Source organism: Ambystoma mexicanum, chromosome 11, assembly GCF_040938575.1.
Source record: "Ambystoma mexicanum isolate Mex_15411 chromosome 11, UKY_AmexF1_1, whole genome shotgun sequence".
Lineage (NCBI taxonomy): Eukaryota > Metazoa > Chordata > Amphibia > Caudata > Ambystomatidae > Ambystoma > Ambystoma mexicanum.
The window spans coordinates 730,084,519-730,104,488 of NC_090934.1; the positions used below are offsets into that span (position 1 = coordinate 730,084,519).

The 19,970-nt window shown below is 47.0% G+C and overlaps 1 protein-coding gene across 13 annotated transcripts in view; it reads right to left on the reverse strand.

The window, feature by feature from the left end:
- Positions 1–19,970, reverse strand: part of BMAL1 (basic helix-loop-helix ARNT like 1) — a 989,350-nt gene that overhangs the window by 292,286 nt on the left and 677,094 nt on the right. For all 13 annotated transcript variants that reach the window (XM_069623618.1, XM_069623617.1, XM_069623625.1 and 10 more), the window contains one exon: positions 16,297–16,543. In XM_069623618.1, the coding sequence (XP_069479719.1) occupies positions 16,297–16,543 (247 nt within the window). The remainder of the gene's footprint in view (positions 1–16,296; positions 16,544–19,970) is intronic.

The window sequence follows — 19,970 nt, forward strand, 5'->3', positions numbered from 1 at the left end:
AATGCACTCCCTCCGCACCTCAGAGCCATTGAATCCCACACTGTATTCCGCAAAGCCATCAAGACTAACCTCTTTGTTTGAGTTCTCAAAACCTACCTGCAACGCACTGTAACATGTAACTACTGAAATGTTTTCAAGTATTTTTCTAGGGCGGCTTCACTGTAACCCTCAAGTAAGCATTCTTAACCTCTGCTCCAGCGCCTCGATGTCTGCGGGCTGTTTGTGCGCTTTACAAATTCAAATAAATAAATAAATATTGAAAGCGAACCTGAATATGTCTCTTTTCCTTTGCAGATGTCGCTGTGGTGCTCCGGATGGAAGCGTGGCGTAGCGCAATGGAATTCAGGTAAAACTGATGGAATTCGATGTTTTGGAAGCACGCGTTCTAATATTGTTTTTCCCTTTCTCGTTATTGCAGGTCGCAATGTTCGAACAGCAGCTGTGGTAGCGGGTCGCCGGAAGTCCTTAAGCTAGTACTCACAGGTGAGCGATGTTTCTTCTTCTCTCGGTTTCCACAGATTGCAGCCCAGTTGAGATGCTGAGTGCTGGATGGTGTTTTCTCAGGTAAAACAGAATAATCTTGTTCTTGCAGGATTAAAAGGAAAATGCTGAAGACCAGGAGCTGGACACGGTGAGCGTCGCACTGCTGGTTGCAGAATAACACGAAGCATGTTCTGCAGTCAGGGTGTGGTTTATATAGCCCAGGTAAAGTAGTACCAGGGAAAGTAGTTCCAGGCCTGCCACACCCAAAACACTAGACCGCATGGCTTGGTTCTTAGAACTAGACTGTGTGTGTGCTTCCATGTTGGATTGTTAGGCAGAATCCTGTGCAGTTCCCTTGGGGAACACTGCAAAAAGATTAAGACTACAGGAGCAGCAGTAAACCCAATTGGTAGCAGTCTGCACCACCCAGATTTACCTGGTAGCTGTGGCTGAGGAGTCAGACTTCTCTCAAGAAGAGTAGGGCAGTATGTAGAGTATACACAATAGGGCCAAAACACAGTAGAGCAAACAAACACTGACCAGAGCTTTGTATAAAAAGTATATAGTTATTTATTTAAAAACACACTTGAAGTAATATATCAGCACTCATAAGTAAAAGCAAGTTAAAACACAATCAGGTAAAGTATACACACCTCCCTTAATAACTGACAGACAAGTTAGGGTTAAAGCATACTATATGTTAAGACAGAAGTGAGCGCTTAACCTAGATGGCACTCCAATAGTTTACGTTAAAAAGGGGGAGAAAAGGCAGAGCATAAAATAAAAAAATAACAGTTCCCAACACTTTTTAAGAGGCAGAGCAAAGGGAAGAAAGGCAGGTTATACTGTAGAGCCAAAGTTCATAGGCCAGGCCCACTTTAAGTGGAGCAAGCGAAAATGTGCCCAGGATCACACGGTTTAAAGTGCACTAAGAGTCTTTGCAGAGTGTCAAAAAGGAGTTGGAATAGTTCAAGAAACAAAGTTTAGCAGGTCTGGGGTCCACCCAGTATAGAAGTCAAGGATTTATGGGACACCTTGAGCACTCTGTAGAAAGGGAGGCCAGGCAGGACACAATACCTTAAATGGGAAGGAAGCTCCAGCAGGGACAGTTGTTCCTGGCAGTGGTTGCAGTTCGTTGTTCCAGCCAGAGGAAGAGAGGATCTCGTAATGGAGGAAGCCTGGAGTCGTTACACTGCCCAGGGATGAAACCAGCCGCGGAGTTCCCGATTTAAAAGGTGCGGTCCTTTTATTCGCGGTCAAAAGTGGTGAGCTTGGCTATCCGGCCGCCGGGGGGCTTGGCACAGGCGATTCCACCAAGTAACGCTTCTGGGAGCGAAAGAGGGCGAACTGGTTGGTCCCACCAGCTCAAAGGGGAGAAGACTCTCCAGCAGAAGATCTTCCCTGTCGTCGAAAAAGTGGTGAGTTCGTTGTAGCAGGGCTTCACCGGTGGTGTCGTTGGGTTGCAGGTGGCTCAGCTTCTTCCTCGTTGGATTCGTAGGTCCTGTGGCGACTTCTGAAGTTCTAGTCCCAAAGGCCCTGCTTTTATGCAGAAAAACCCCCATTCATCAGCCTAGCTGTCAATCACACATGCTAAGTGGTGAGCCGGGCGGCACACCACTGGGCCAATCAGAGTAGAGTGCAACTTGGGTTGCTAAGGCAACGCAGTCCAGGGTGCCAATTCCCCCCTCCACCCTTCCTGTGGAACCCAGACAGAGTGGCACCACTTGGAGGGCTTCTGAGGAGAAGCCCGCCAAAATAGTGAAACAAAGGGCTCGACCTTGGTCGGAGTTACAGAGACGGACACAAACGCCATTTTAGAATCGAGTTCTGGCAAAAAGACCCAACCGGTGATTTAATATTAAATAAATAAACCGGCGGTATCTTTATCATTGCACCAAAAAGTGGTGCGTTTAAAATGAATCGGAAAATCCCATAGAGAATATTCCGGTGGCATATTTTGCGTGGTAACCACTGCCACCAGCCAGAAACTCGACGAGGGGGGACGGGACAGTGCCCCCTCGAAAACAGACCCAGGGGCAATCGAATTACCCCTTACCAGTACTTCCACAATATGATGGTTTGTACTGGTTATGTTTACAATTTTTGACTAGTAAAGCCAATGGTGACTTTACATGCCCTAGGAGACAGTAGTCAGTCCCTATGGAGTCTATGTTTGGGGGTCACTGTGACACCCCTGTGGTACTGCACTGAGGGTGCTGTGTACCACACATAAGAAAGACACAAGATACCCTATGGAGTAAAAAGAAACCCCATAAGCACATAACAAGTCAAAGACATACCTCAAATCATGCCTTAGAGTGGGAGTAAAAGAGTCTCACTCTTAACAGGAGAAAAAAACAAACCCCAAAAATCCAGCAAAGCTGCTGGGGGACTCACTAGGTTTGGGAAATTAGCCTTTCAAGAGAATTCTCCCTAACATGGATTTAAAGGCCCATGTACATAAATGGGACCTAGTTTGAACAGCCCTTCCTTCCTACATATGAGCCTGGTGCCAAAGGAGGAGGGACTTAGGTAGAGGGCAGTCATTGGCTGGGGGCAGTATGACCCAGAAACCAGTGATTGGTTACTAGTAGAAAGACAGTTCAGAAACAAAACTGAAACTGATTTTTTCTTTACCAAGGATTCCCAGCCTGACGACGGGGAATATTCATGAGCATGTGAATCCATGCCAGACCCCATGCTGGAGAACTCTCCTCATACTTCAAGCAGCACTAGTCTCCATAGTTATATTCTAGAGCATGCTCATACATGCCAACATTCTGTGACCAAAAATCTATAGGAATCTTAAAGTTTCAAAAATATTCCGGCGAGGAGGTAATGATAGGAATAGGGCACGTCAGCAGCCCATTTTCATTGAATGAGCCTGCTGCCCCGGATGCATTCAATGGCAATGAGGCGCCTGCCACCACGCCAGCTCGGGGGGAGCCCTTGAAAAACTCCCTGAGCTGGCGTGGTGGTGGGTTAATGACTCCTTTTGTCATAGGCACCCGCGGCGGAGGGGCGCATTTAGCCTGCCACCATAGGCGCCTTTTACATCAAAAGCCTGCATGCTGCGCCTTCTCCCGCTACGCCAGCTCGGGGGAGCCCTTGAAAGACTCCCCCGAGCTGGCTTGGCGGGGGCTAATGGCACCCTGGGGGGCATGGCACCCTGGCCAGTCGCCCAGCTCGCCCTCCCCCCCTACACCAGAGGATGCTGATCATGCTGTGCCGGGTCACAGGCAGCAAGGCCAAATAAATAAATAAATAATAATTCGGTATTTGTTGCCATTAAATCGGTAGGCGGTAAGACTGCTTAAAAAGTGGTATCCTACCGCCAAAATCGGTAGGGTTGACAAGTATGCATGCTACTAAAAACCAGAATAAAAAATTAACATATTCCCCTTTTTTTTTTTATCAATGGCGAACCAGAGACCATTTATAATGGACACAAAATGGCTTTAAAGGAGGGTCTCAAAAACTATGCAACACGCATTTATTTTAAATCCCTCTGCTAGTGTGAAGTGTGACACTTGTTCTTCAGAAGCCCAAGCTACGTCACTGTTAGCTTACAGTAATTGTTCATGGTAACCTGACAATTGCTGAGCACTTCTCATTTTTAGAAGACCACTAATATCACAATAGTACAATTGCATCATATTTCTACCTCTGCTTTTCATACAATAAGACTATTGTTGCTTATTCTCGAAAGAGCTGGAAAGAGCCTCTGCAGAGGGCAAACAGAATACTTTTTTGGATGCATTCACCTATTGCCTTCTACACCTGCCATAGGTGGCAATATAAACTGAAATAATTGCCACACCACAGACTATGGGTAGGATTTTATCAAATAGCATTGTGTACTACCAGTAGACAGATTCCAACCACTGCATACAACGGAGCCCTTCCTTTCTACTCTTCTTGATGGCAGACTTCTACATGATCAAGCCAATGCCAGAACATCGCTTGATCCATTGCATTTGACACTATCAGAACACCGACAAACAATTGCAGTCTGTCTGGATACTTTCCATAGTCTTCAGATAGGTAAGCATGTTCCTTACTGGTGGGCTTCAAACTGCTCCCGGGCATACTTTCTGGGATAAATCGCAAACCTGAAGTCTGGGGAAAGCCACAGGTTGTCTACAACATTATCTGTAGCTACATGAGCAGTTGGTTGTCCTTTTTACTTTACTTCTCATACACACATTTATTATTACACAGAAACCATGCGTCCAAGTGGAAACCAGAAACCATTAAAAAACCTTGTTTAAAAAGTGAGTTGACTTCTTGCAATATCTACCTTGAGTAACAAATTGCTCAATGCAAACCCTATCAAGAGTAGTGAATATCCCTGTCCACCAGTGCTGAACTTCCATCTGGAGTCATGCATCTTGAATGAAGAGACATCCAAGTGTTTCATTTTAAAAACACACTCATGATTCCTCATATTAGTGCTGTTGCGAGTTTGTACTTTTATCAGCTGAATCTGCCACAACAGATTCTCACACTCTCCGCTGTTCCTATACCATAGCATCACATCTTGACTATTTTAATATTTTTTATTTATATCTCTTTTTTAAAAAAAATTGATGTATAACTTTAGTGTACAGCAAGTGCTATAACCAATATAATAACGGTGTACACAACTCAGTCTTTCAAAGTACCATAAACCAGTTAATAGATATAACGTACATCAACTTAGCTAACCCAGTTATGGCTTAAGAAGGAAAAACAAAAGCCACAAACTTCCAACTCTATCTAAAACATAGTAAAATGGAGCTTTAACAATGCCAGGTTACGGCTGAGCACAATCCAGAGAATCAAACATGTACAGGACAAACAAACACTCAACACATACAAAGAAAACAACAACAAAAAATAAACTCAATTGCCACATCATCCTCAAAAACAGATCACATGACGCGGAACAAGAGGATAACCATACAGTTCATTGAATGCTGACCATATTTCGTCATACAAGTCAGAATTCTCCCTCTTCCTGTACATGACTTTCTCATAGTTAGAAAGGATAAGCAAGTCATTCAGCAAGGTCTAAGTGAGTTTTTTTCCTAGTTTGGTTTTGGTTGTGAACTAAAACAAGTGCTCTTACAATCCAAAGTTTAGTACCAAAAGTAACCCCCAAGTCATGTCCCCGTAAAGTTATTATAGAACATTGAGGATTTCTTGAAATAGTAATGTTCCCCACTATGTCTACCCTGTCAAGCACACCCATCCGAAATCTTCAACCCTTGAACATTCCAATAGCATATGTGTTACTGTCCCCCTCTCCTTCCCACATCCCCAGCAGCAATCCTTGTTTAGAAGGCCCAAATAATGCATCTTTTCAGGCGTCCAGTACAACCTTCACATAATTTGTTTCCGTTCCATACAAGTCACAGATTAAGATCCAGTTTTGCAGAAGCAGCAAGTTTAGTCGTATCATCCCATTCGCTCTGGGTGAACATGACAATTCAATAGACCATTTCTGTCGCAGTCAGTCCGAGCCATCGGTTATTTCAACCCCAGTTGGCATAAGCCACAAAACCGTGGACACCCTTCGGGGTGGAGTATCGAACATCACACATAACCATGGTCTGCCCGCCAAGGAAGCCTCTGTTAAAGCATTTCTCTCTGACAATAACATGCATATGTCTAAGAAACCCTTCCTATCCCTTGCTTGGAAATTGTATTTATCACATAAGACATTACGACGACTCAAACACTCATCTTCTAACAAGTAATTTACCTCTAGCATACCCTTACTGATCCACCTTTAGCAACAGAACGTCTAATTATGCATTAAAAGAGCCAGATTGTTCCACAATTAGGCATTTTTATGCAACCACGCACATTGTTCATTCTCTTTCAACCAATATCTTACATATGAGAGATATAGTCGAACGTAATCTTTACTTGATACTGATCATATTTACATCTTTCCGATTGCATTTTAAGCCCTTTGGAGTGAGTGGGCTTCGGATGAGCGTTGTGAGATCTAACCAAAGCCAGGCAACGTTAACAATCAACTCTGTATCGGAACCTTCCACTGACTGCCATGTCCAAAATAGTCAAATGCATGTTCCCAAAGTCGGTGGGCAATACGCACACCTGAAATGTATTTTATAGTTAACAATTCATGAGAAATGCTCTAGCAAAACGATTAAACTAGTGGCCAGGGGGCTTATGGTGTTCTCACCAACCTGCACAAATTGATGTGGTAGAGGGTCTTCAGTGGAAACTAAGATTTGAATACACCACAAATCAATATTCAAAATATTAATGTTCGTGTCCTTTTTGTCTTGGTTTCTCTCTGAAACTTCAATTGATGCTTCAGTTTCCACCATTAGCAAATGTTTCATTATGATATGCCAGAGAACATGCATTTGAGTGTGCACAATATTGTTTGCTGGTGTGACTTATGCGTTTCACTTTGAATGCTCTCCACCTAAACAGACATTTACCAAAAGGTAGTTTCCAGTTTTTTCATAATGTCTGAGTCAACCTATGTTTCTGAGAATTTTGGTTTACTGAGTTCTGGAAAAAGCTAGGTTCCTTTCATGAGCTTAATGGGAGTGAAGCAATGTCATAAATTGCTTTGACTCTAATCCTGGTTGTCTTGAATGGCATTTTACTAAGGAAAAATCTGTAACACGCCCCGTGGTATGGCAAAAGAAATGTCCTAGCTCAGCAGGGGTAGTACTTAATTAATACGATGCCTAAAGACTTTGCCAGAATACAAGCATGTCAGCGGGTAACACATTGGTGTTGGTGTGACTGATGTGTTTAATTTGGAATGCTTGCTGTCCTAAATGGGATAAGAGTTCCTTTCCTTTTTGCATGAGTTTGTTCTTGTGTGTTATAATCAGTTCTTCCCATACCATTTCTCTGGGTGGCTCCAATGGTTGGATGAAATGGAAACTCCTGTTGTGGCCCTCTCAGTGTCACAGTTACTAATGAGTACATGAGCAGAGAGTGAGCCTAAAATGTGAGAAACACACGAGTAGAAAGCAGTCATAAATGTGATAGGAGGATTTCTGGGCCACTTTGCATGTGACAGGGGACATTGAGCTGAAGATGCCCAGTTTCAGGTTTTCCTGAGAGAAACGACCTGAGCCACGGGAGGATTGATTCAAATTTTCCAAAAGCCTTTGCTATTGGTGCCAGTGGCATGCTGTGCATGCTGTCAAAAGCAGCTTACAGATTTTGAAGCATATGTAAAGTAAGACCTTCTTCATTTATGATCGATAGGATGTTGTCTCAGTAAGGAACCTGCCCTTTTTGGTGTCATGTTTGAGATGGAATGCTGACCAATGGTTATCACGCTGTGATCCGGGAAAGCAACACGGAAGCTCGTTTTCAATACATTAAGAAAACTAATCAAGGTTAACAACAACAACTTTTGGCAAATATAACTACTTCTAGCCTACAACTTTAAAGTGACAATACTCTGTTTCAAGAAGCAGAAATCATTTTTTGCTTACACCCATTTGTTTCAAAATATCTAAAGCCAAATGTGAGGCTCCTTTCCTCCTGAAGAACTGTCAGCTAATATATGAAAGAGAAACACGTGTGAAGGATTTCAATTTCTGTTGAGGATCTCAATTTATGAGGATTTCAATTTATGATGACGTTTTCTATTCATGTTGAACTTTTAGTAAAGAAGACAACTATTTATTTTAATAAACTTTTCTAAAATTAAAGGCTTTTTGAAAAAAGATGAAGGTTTGGAAAGATTCTTTCTTGAGAGACATTATCAATACCCAATTTACTTACTATTCAAACTAAGTCACAATTTGAGATAGGTGCAATTTAATCAGTATTCAGCTTCTTTTTTCTAATTTGAATCTTTATTATTCTGATCAGCCTCAGAATTAGGAGCCGTCATGCAGCCCTACACACAGCAACAATTCAATTTGAATTCCATTACAACTTCAAATATCTATAAGGTTCGCCAACTAGTTGTTCTCAGGCTGAATCTTTTGTGTTACATAGGCCAACGCATTACAAGCAGGATGTCTCCACAACGTTGGACGAAAGGAAATGGTTGCCATAGACACTGTTGCCCAGCTGGAAAGGTTTTATGTGAAGAGCCAGAAATTTAATGTTGAAGGATTCATTCACATCAAGTGAAAACATCTTAAGTTGGGTGAGTATAGATCTTATGTTGGTTGTACTCTCTTAGTAGTATCATTTCAATATTGAAGGTTGCTACACTTCATTTGTAACACTTGTTCATCACAAGGCAATCCGGAAAGAACATCAATGTTACATCTATTTTGTATCAATTCATTATGCATATTCAATTACAACCAAGAGCTTTACATTTTGCATTCTTTTTTTTTCAACATTGTTTTTATTGTTTTGGCATAACAAGCGGTACATAGTGCAAACATTGCTTGAGGTTACATTTGTTATAATATTTTAAGAGAAGAAAGACAACAAAAGAAAAGAACAATAAACATAGCTGAGATATCGTCAATCATGAGAGTTTGTCAGCGTTAAAGTCCAAAATAACATCTGGGGGGGGGGGAGACGGGGTCATCCAGGAGTAACGGGGGGCAGGTGGGAAGACTGCTTTATTCCACAATGGGGAAGGGTCATGATTTCCAAAGTTCCTATGTAGCTGGGTGTGGGTTGGGTTCCTTCTGTGGCGGCTCTGCTGTGCTCGTGTCTCCAGTCTTTATAGTCTATAATGACTTGGGGGTGTTCAGGGGACTGTTCCACGTCACAGCCCGCGATTCCATTCCCCACTTTTCAGTGCTGGGATTCCATCCAGCGCAGCGTCGGGGGCTGCCTCGCCAGGCCGGGGAACTGCTGCACGAAGTCCAGGAAGGGGGCCCAGGTACGTTCAAATTTAGGCTTATTGCCGAGTCTAACAGCCGTGATTTTCTCGGCTGCCACAATGTCCCAGCATTTGGACAGCCACATTTGCGTAGACGGGCTTTCCGGGTTTTTCCAGAGTCTGGCGATAGAAAGTTTTGCGGCCGTGAGGAGGTGGGAGCAGAGATCCGCCAGGGCGCCTGTCAGGGGGAATTGGTCCCCCCCAGCAACACAATTCCTGGGTCCCAGGGTATGGAAAGTCCGGTAATTCCCTTAATTTGATCCAGGACCTTTTCCCAGAACTGGGTGGCTTTCGGATCAAGTCCAAAGGAGATGGAACAAGGTTCCCCCGGTCCTGGCATCCCCTCCAGCACTGGGCAGGGATGGCTGCGTTGCATTTGTTTAGAATTTCGGGGGTGCGGTACCATCTATAGCAAACTTTAAACGCATTTTCTTTGTTGGTCACGCTCTTCGAGCTCTTTTGTGCGCGGGACCAGATGTGCTGCCATTCTTCGGGTTTGATCGGTCTGTCGATGTCTTCTTCCCATTTAAGCATCTAGGGCTCTTATCGAGGGGTCAGTCCTATCCAGAATTTTGTACAGGGTGGAGATTTTCCCTTTCGGGAGGCTTTCTGACAGAGTAAGCTCTAGTGCCGAAAGTTCCCTGCTGCCGTGCTTCCTGACTTGCTCGTTCGACATCCTTAGTTGTGTGTATCTGAACCTTTCGGTTTCCGGGATTTTGAACTTTGCTTTGCACTCCTCGTATCTGAACCTTTCGGTTTCCGGGATTTTGAACTTTGCTTTGCACTCCTCGAAGTTTAATGGGCGACCATTCTTGTACAAGTTTGCTAAGGTCTCCAGGCCCCCGGCTCTCCACTCCGCGAATTGGTTTGGTGCGATTCCTGGGGAGAAGTCAGGGTTGTCCCAGACCGGGGTGAGGAAGCCCATTGTGCTCCTACATCTCCACCGGCGGGCCGCCTTCCTCCAGCTGGCTACAGCATTTCTAGTTGATGGTAGTGGACCCTCATTTGGGGGTCCCTTGGGATCCTTGCTGTGGGGCAGTCATTCAATCGGGGTTTTACACCAATCTTCGAGCTGCAGCCACCGGGGGTGGTTGGTCTGAAGCTTCCAGGAGAAGGCTGGGGCCAGCTGGGCCGCCAAGCAGTACCTCGCCACATCCGGGACCCCCAGACCTCCCAGGGCAGCACTCCGGAGCATGATGCGTTTTGGGATTCTTGACTTCTTTCCTTCCCAGACGAGGCTCAGCACCTCCCCTTGCAGCTTACGCAGAGCCTTCTCCCGGATCACCACTGGCAGTGCCTGAGCAAAATATAGCAGCCGTGGGGTTAGGTTCATTTTTATCGCCGTGATCCGCCCGAACCACGAGATCTCCTGGGCTCTCCAGCGTCCGATGTCTTTTTTCAATTCTCTGAAGATTGCCGGGAAGTTTGCCTTATACAGCTTCTCGGTTTTGTTGGGGAGCTGGACTCCCAGGTAGTTGATGTTGCTTTTTGCCCAAGGGATCTGGAGCTCGGCTTCCAGCAGTGTTTTGATCTTCTTTGGGATATTGATGCCCATGGCAGCAGATTTGCGGATATTTACTGTGAACCCCGAAGCTGCGCGGAATTCCTCGAGGGACCGCCAAAGTGCTCTTATGGATTCCGTGGGTCGGGTGAGCAGCACGTCGTCCGCATATAGTGCTATTTTGTATGACTCCTCCTTGACCGTAAGCCCATGTATGGATGGGTTCAGACGTATCCTGTCCGCGAAAGGCTCCATTGAGAGGGCAAAGATGAGGGGGGAAAGTGGGCATCCCTGCCTTGTGCCTCTGGTTATTTTGATTTTGTCGGATTTGACTCCGTTTAGTCGCAGCCTCGTGTGGGGATTTTGGTAGATGGCAAGGACCCACTTTGTGAAGTTTGGGCCGAAGCCAAAATGTCCTAGGACTTCCTTCAGGTACCCGCAGTCCAACATGTCGAAAGCCTTGTGTGCATCCAGGGAGAGAACTGTCATCTTGGAGCCCATTCTGTTTGCTGAGTCTATGATGTTAACGGTTCTACGGATGTTGTCTAGGGTTCCCCGCCCTGGGATGAAGCCTGCTTGATCCGGGTGGATGATTTCTGGGAGGAGCAGGGCCAGCCTGTTCGTCAAGATTTTGGCAAAGATCTTCACGTCGTTGTTTAGGAGGGATATGGGCCTGTATGATGCGCACTGCGTGCGGTCTTTCCCAGGTTTCGGGATTAGCACAGTTATGGATTTGTTCATGGATGCAGTCGTGGAGCCAGTGGAGAGGAACGAGTTGTATAGACTTGCCAGGTGGGGTGCCAGCAAGTGAGCAAACTTCTTATAGAATTTCGTGGTCAGCCCATCAGGCCTAGGTGTGGTATTCTTCAGCTGGCGGATTGTTTCGCTGACTTCTTCCGCCGATATTGGGCCCTCCAGGTCGGACACCAGGTGTGAAGGTTGCGGCTTTGGAATTGGGGCTAGGAACTGAGCAATGGAGTGGTCCGGGGTCGGGGGTCCCGCCATGATTTCCTGGTGGTGTTGGACCATTATCTCGAGCTTTTCCGGGTCTAGGTGGTGTAGGGAGCCGTTTTTATCCAGCAGGGCTTGGATGTGGTTCGTGGTTTGGAGCTTTTTCAGTTTGTGAGCTAGGAGCCGGTTCGCTTTGTTGCTATTGAGATAGTAAAATTGTTTCGTGTAGGTTAAAGTTCTGGCGGCCCGGTCTGCCAGGTGCATCTTCAGTTCTCGCTTTGCTTTTTTTAGTTTGCGGTTCATTGTTTTCGTGTAGCGATGTTTAAGCTTGTTTTCCAGTTCGACTAGCCGCTCCTCCAGCTTTCGCTGCTTCAACAGGTTTTGCCGCCTGAGCCTGCCTGAGGCGTCCATTGCCACCCCTCGGATCACCGGTTTCATGGCGTCCCACACTGTTGCCGTTGAGGAGTCTGGGGTTGTGTTCTCAGCTAAATAGTTTTGGATCGCTTCGGAGAGGTCAGAGCTAGCCGCTATGTCGGCCAAGATGTGGTCCTGTAATTTCCATTGCCGTTGGGTGGGTTCTGGGGCTCCGTGGAGGAGCAGAGTCATCGTGACTGGTGCGTGGTCTGAGATAGCAATGTGCCCAATTTGAGTTTCTTCCACACAGGGGGCAATGGGGCTAGAGACTAGTAAGAGATCAATCCGCGAATACCCGTTGTGGACATGTGAGAAGAAGGTATAGTCTCTTTCTCCCTGGTTGCGCAGACTCCAGATGTCTATCGTTTCGGTTTCCCGGAGGAATTCGGCCATGGCTAGGGATCTGCTGAAGTCTTCCCTGGACGCTGGGAGCGTCTTATCCATGTTGGGATCTGGAGATAGGTTAAAGTCTCCTCCAATTAGTAAGTGTCCAGAGGAGAAGGCGGTGACAATAGGAAGGAGGTTGCGGAGAAATTGCCCTTGGTCTTTGTTTGGACCGTAGAGTGCTAATAGGGTGATTGGCTGTTCGACTAGGAGGCCTTTTAGGAGCAGGAATCTCCTTTCAGGGTCTCTTCTGACGGTAATCCGGGTTAGTGGCAGGTCTTGGCTTAACAGGATTGCAACTCCTCTTTTTTTCTGTTTGGCTGAGGCGAAGTAACATTTCGGCTAGCGTCGGAAGTGGATCTGTGTTTCATCTTCTCCAATGAGGTGAGTTTCTTGGAGGAAGACAACGTCGGCTGCAAGTTGGTCCAGTCTGTGTTCTACCGCCTTCCGTTTTCTTGGCGCGTTGAGACCCTGAACATTCCAAGTCGTGATGAGGAGAGACTTATTTAATGAACCCATCCCTTGAACACAGAGTAGTTCAGCTCATGGTCTTCCCCAGAGGTTGGATGATTCAGATTTTTCGGTGTCTTCTTACAGCAGACCCCCCTCCCACCCCCAGGGACTCCCTCCCTCCCCTCCTCCCGACCCCCAAACAATAACAAGGTTTCCGGACCAGCCTTTGGCCAACGGGGCACTTGGCCGGACCGGTGTAACAGCTTCGATGGAGGCATGGCATGCCTCTTCCTTTAACCGGTAAAATCCAGGTTGAAGATGTTCGGCCTTCCTCCGAAGGAGGGGATGGGGCTCTGTCTCCGGCTGCATGAGAGTGGTTCCCCACCGTTTAGGAAGGCAGAGGAGCGGCCTGGGAGATTGAACTTGAGAGGCCTGAGCCAGTAGTTAGTTCGTTCGGAGGAGCAACACGGGTAAGTTCGGTTCTATTGCCCACTGGGCCAGTAATCAGTTCCGAGGGGAAGTGCCGAGCCTCCTCCTTGTATCGGGGCTGTGACTGGAGGGGAGCTCCACCTTATCGGTTGTTGTCCCTTTTTGTTTTGCTCGTTGGACCTCAGGGTCTGCGGCGGCCCGATACTCTGGCCCATGACCCTGGGGGGTCTCTATGGGGTCTCCCCGAGGTCTCCCCAGCCCCTTCGGGAGTCTCCCCCTCAGCATCCGGGTTCATGAAGCGCTCGGTTTCCTTGAGGGAGGGGGATTAGTCTCGGTTTCCCCTCCCAGTTGAAAATTAGGACTGTGGGGAACCCCCAGCGGTATGATGTTTTCCTGTCCTGTAGCCATTCGGTGAGTGGTCTGAGGGCTTTTCTTTTGGCAAGTGTAGCTGCTGCCAGGTCCTGGTACAAGGATATTTCGGCATCTCTGAAGCTGATACGGGCTGAGCTCCTAGCTTCCCTCATGATTTCTTCCTTGACCTTGTAGAAGTGGACTCGTGCTAGGACGTCTGGCGGGGAGGTTGTATTTTGCCTGGCCCTGACCCTGTGAACCCTGTCCAATTCCAGAGGGGCTCCATCCGGGAGCGTGAGTATGAAGCGGAATAAGTCATTGACATAGTGGTCGAGTTCTTCTTCGGGGATTCCTCTCAGATGGATGCGCCTGGACCTATTTTCCGTTTCTTCTTGCTTGTTTTCCAAGGCTTCGCATCTGGCCTCCAATGCAGCTAGTCTGTCCGCCCCCTCTCCGATCTCAAAGTTTTGCTCAAACAGGGTTGTTTCTATTTCTTCTGTCCTGATTTCAACTTCCCTTACTCTCTTGTCTAGGGGCGATATTTTGCCTTTCAATTCTTCTGTCCCTTTTTGGTATTCCTTGGTTATGGCCGATAGAAGCTCCCGGAGGTCTGCTTTGGTGATGGTTTGAGCTGACATCTCCGTATTGGAGTCGGAGGGTGCTCTCGCCGAGTCGTGACGCTCTCCCTTCTTTGTCTCCCCCCCCGCAGGCGTCGCTAGCAGAGTTGCTATATCAGCGTGTTTGGGCGTTTTAGGGTTCCTTGACATTGTGCTTTGTGTGTGTAGCGGGGGAGAGGGGTCGGGACGCCCACCTCCGAGGGCTGCTTTTAGTTGTTCACAGGGGGGGGCCGTGGATATGAGCCGGCTTGTCCTGCGGCTCTGCTGCTAGGAGCCTCGGTTGATCGGGGGGCCGTTAGTCCTGTACGGCCTGCCTCATGGGCCAAACAGGAGCACCGGGCCGAAGGGCTACGGTGGGCTGAGGTCCGCGGCGCTTGATGGAGAAGGGGTGCCGCTTCAGAAGGGAGTTCGGGTGAGGGGCCCACTTCTGTGGTGGGTCGCTGCAGCCAAGGCCCCGCGCGCGCACTCTTGGGAGCCAGGGATGAGAGGCGGGGGCCCCTGACCAGCTTTAGTGGTTGCAGCAAGTGCTGCCCTACCTTGCTCTAACTCGGGCCCCGGCCCGTGTGGAATCCGGGGTTAACTCCTCCCCAGCCCCGGAGCTCTGCCGACCACGGATCGTGTTGGGGGTAGCTGCTTCCCCGCGTCCCCGGCCCGCAGGGGCCTGCCAGGGGGGGGGGAAGAGGAGGGCGGGGAGGCCCGCGCTGTCGCACTCTGTGGCAGATCTTCTTCCGTCGCTGTGGGGGAGCCGACTCCGCGTTCGGCCCTTCAGTCCTGCCGCTGTGCCCCCAGTTGGAAGCAGCTCCCAAGCCACTCTCGTTGCTGGCAGGGCCCGCCGCCGCCCACCAGTATGCCGCTCCCCCGTGGGAGGTTAGCAAGTTACAGATCTGTTCCCTCGGCGGGAGGCTATCCGCTCACTGGGGCGGGTGGCTCGGAGTCTCTGCCCGGAGGTTGAGGGAGTAGGCAGGGGGCCACTGGAGGAGGACCGCTGGGCGCAGCGCTGGTTCTCTCCGTGGAGGGAGGTTCGTCCACGGCTGGTAGCTGGGCCCGCTCCTGGGCTCTCAATGTAGCTCTGCTTGCGTGGGACCCTTCGGAGGGGGAGGGGACACCCACCACGCCGACTGTTGCTGGGAGGGGGCCAGGGAAGCCCCGCCGCTCCGCTCCTCTGAGGAGTCACTCTTTGCAGGCTCACGGGCGCGCTCCTCCGACTCCCGCTCCGATCAGACTGTCTTCAGGAGGAGGGTCGAGCCGCGTAGCATCGCGGGCTGCCATCTTGGGATCGCTTTGTTGCCACAGTTGCTCGCCAGGCCACTTCGGCAGATCTCGGTCCTCTGCCGGATTAGGGCATTGATTTCGAAGCTACAGCTGGAGCAGCCCCCAAACTCCACCGGATGCCGATTTTGCTTTATGGAAGTTGGATTTTACCGGGGCATTTCTGGTTTACACGCGGTCATGGCCGGGAGCTCTCACCGGACTAAACCGCTCACCATGGCGCCAAGCCACGCCCCTACATTTTGCATTTTTAATAACAAGTGTTATTGGGCAATTGAACTTGATACACTTAATTACAGAAGGCTGAGTCAATACTGGCAGTAGTCTAATCACATTACAAATCACACACAGAGAACAACAGAATAGGGTTTTTCTCCGAGGCATCTTACCAGATCGGCAGCTCTTGTTATCCCAATGCACTATTCCCCGTTACCACTCTCTTTCATTCAGACTCCCATACATCTACCACAGTAACACATTGTACTGTTCTGATAGGACCGACATTTTTTCTGGCGGGTACACGATGAAGGCAGAGTGGTTTCATTTATAGCAGTGTACAATACATTTCCAAATGTCAAAACATTTTTCAAAAGGTTTCTTACCTCTGGTCTACGAAAATAAACTTTCCATCTATTGTATGTCGTGAGACATACTCTGTTGATTTAACTCTAATCTCTCCGTTGAGAGGTTGCGGAACTATATGGGGATGCAATCGACCAATTGCAACCAAACAGCTCAAGTTGCATCCTTCGTTGTCTGGCTCGTTGTCTTCATCTAGTCCCATTTTCGTAGGTGGCCAGCTTTTTAAGTATCCGGTGCTGTGTATAGTGCAGAAGCTTTTACGGTCTGCTGTAAACCAGAGTGTTCACACTGTTAAGATTTACAACAGAGGGACAGTTCAATACAATGTTCTGCAGCCACAATCTGTACATGTTTCTATGTGACCAATGACTTAATTTAATGAATGCTGAAAAGGACTACTGATAGATGGTGTTGTGGCCTGTACACAGACTTAAGCAAAAAAAAGCAGCAAGGATAATGCAGCCACCATCACATAACACGGCTTGCTCAGCTGGTGTCAATCGGTCATTATTCTAGTTATCAGGTTGTGTAAGGCTTAGCTCCCATTTGTCTCTTGTTGCACTATACAAACCTCCCATTAACTATAACATTACTATAAGCTATGTTTGCATTCTTAGTCTGTTTTCCTGACCGTTTCAGCCGCTTTAGGGAAAGGAAACTTTTCACAAAGGAAATGGCCTGTTGTGCATAGGTTGGCCACGCCTCCATCTTACAAAATGAATACAATTCTAAGCAGGATATCAAACGCTTATCAAATGAAAAATTAGCTCGATGGAGACAGTACATCCCCACAACTCTGCAAACTTGGAAAGCACATGCTAAGGGCACTGCCAGCTCAGCTCCAACACTTTGCACTGTCGTTGAGTTCACTGGCCCCTCCAACGTGTGACCTTGATGGACATCAGTAGGTGACCATTGTGCAGAAGAAATACTTGACCGGTTCAGACCCTTCTATGTCACATGTGGGGCAGAGGAAATACCTAAAATGCCCAGGCACTGGCCATCTCCTGTGCTAACATTTACGTTCAGTCAGAAGCCTTTTCCTATTGCCCTCCTTGTTCCCTCTAAAACAAAGATCACTCTGGTCTACCTTCTCAGGTATCATTGTGTGTCAAACTTTGGCAGTGCAATCAGCCCTCCAGGTCAGGATCCTTTTCTAGATAACATCAGGATGGGAGCATCCTCAAAGGAAATGCATTCTCTAAACTGCACATAAATCATTCGTTTTTCTAAAAATGCACATAATACATTATTTTCCTTTTCTTTGACAAACAGAAAGAATAGGTAGAAAAACAAGAACATTTGATCCTCGTGCTCAAGTCCTAAAAAGTGGTATGAACCCAGATATATTCCGAAAAACCAAAGCAGCAGGGAACTGTCACACTATCATGCAATAGATGAGGAGACATGGAGGCTCCGTGGACTAATGCATCCGCTACATTGGCCTGTGTTTGACCTCATGGTCACAGGTTCGAATCCCAGTAGGTCCACTCAGCCCTTCATCCTTCTGAGGTCGATAAAAGTACCATTAAGTTGGGTAACAATAAACATCTGTTATTAGCGCCAAAATGCCCGTTCGGGGGTGAACGTGCGCTTTACAATTACACCTGTTATGTTATATTACTTTGTAACTGCTGGTGGTCCACATAAGCTTTATCTGGTGACCAACCCCCTGTGCAGGCATGGTACAAGCAGTCGTTCCATCTACACTCTGGCAAAATAGGTTGAGCTCTTAGACTCTCTCCCTCTCGCCTCTTTGTGACGGACCCTTTTCTGCTTTCTCTCTTTCATGTTTTAATATTGTCTGTCTTGTGAGCGCCCTGAGGCCTTTGGGCGTGTGGCACAGTATAAGAAAATTATAGATAGAAGAGAGATCTAAGAGTATTGGCATTGGATACACCCGAGGCCTGCACTGGTGGATGGGACACCAGTGCGTTCATACACAGGTTTCTGCAGTATCCTGGCAAGAGGACATACCAAACAGACTGAGGTCAGAAAGTTTGAGTTATTGAAGGCACAGTTCTTCCCCAACTCTGCTCCTATGAAACAACTTATATTTGCTGGTCCAGCCATTACCCATCACCCTTCTATAATCGACTTGTTTAATGACCTCTGTTTTTTGCAACCTGGTAATCATTAATATCTGTAATTTCACCGAGCCTTGCAGTATACTTAATTGATTTCCCCCTAAGAAGGGCCTTACACATGGTAATACTGTGCTGTTGCATGAAGGATGGTTGACAACCAGAGGTGGCTTGAATAGAGGAACCAGAATCTTCAAGGTGATGAAAGACTGGAGTTGTGGCTTTATGGACTTGATGTGAAGTATAGGGAGTTTCCAATATACATCTCCCACCAACCCTCAAACCAGCCCTTCTGTACAAAGTTTCTCCTTCCACTTTGGCAGTTTCTGAATCTTCCTATTCATTCATGGAGCAAAAAAAATCCACTTAGCCCTGGGAGAATATGGGGCGTGTGCTCAGTGATCCCTTCAGTGGGTGGACAAAGGTTTTTGCCATGCTGTAGCAATGAACTCCATTATCTTTATTTGATGCCCTTTCTATCACAATGCTCTAACCGCCGGATCACGCTAAATGTTGCGGGAGCCCATCTTGCATTATTGTAGCTGCCATATGGAACCCTTCAGACCCGCAGGGCGATTGCCCTGAAAACAATACCTATATACACGATGGGTCTTCCCCTTATTTTTTGTTGACGGGGACCTCACTCGAAAAACAGGGAATTTGTATTCAACAAATAAAACGCACATTTAAGTCTAATTATTCATAAAATTAATTTATTCAAAAACATATTTATAAAATCATATCACATTCAAAAACCAAGATTCTGGTTCTTAAAACATTACACAAGTTACCACAGCAAAAAATGGTGTGCAAAAATACAAAACAATCACATGACAAATAGCAGCAAGTCATTGCAAGCCTTCAAAGTGTCCCTATTGGATAAAGTGAATAGATGCCACAGAAGTGCAAAACAGTGCAAATAAAGTGGGGTTAGTGCAATAAAGGGCCATGCGTGCAGAGCAATAATTTGATTAGAACATTTTTGTATTCATGTAGATGGGTATGAGCATACAGCCAGAACCTGGTAACCTAACCGCCTAATGCACAATTCTGGGATTAAATGTTCAGGGACAATTTGGTTTCACTCGCAGTTATCACGTTGGTTTCTGTATGCATACATATTCCTGCGGTGAGATTTTATTTTTACATTACGCTCCCAAGAAAGATATAAAATACAATATCTGGTGACACGGAGTGTTTCGGCACTTTGATGAAGATCAGCCCCTTCTTGGCGTTCTTAAGTAGTTTGAAGTTGGGCTTTCATCAGGATGTAGATTTATGTTGAGAGGCACGATCTACAAATTGTGCTGCTATTCCCCTCGTCTTGATTCTTACATCTGAACTTGATTCACAGGCCTGGGATGATGGCTTTCTTTATCTTAAGGAGCTACTTATAGCTGCGTGGGTCCTCACGATCTCTCACTGGGTGGGCATAGGGCACTACTCTCGCACCTTCTTATTTGATCTGATGACATGTGTTGAGACTTGCCAGAGTTCACTTGTGGGCAATCCACTTTGCTTTTGGCAGTATGACTATCGCTAGTAGTCTCTCACAGCACTCTGCCGCTTCTGGGTCTCACTCAATTTTCGTTTGCAATACTCAAGGATCT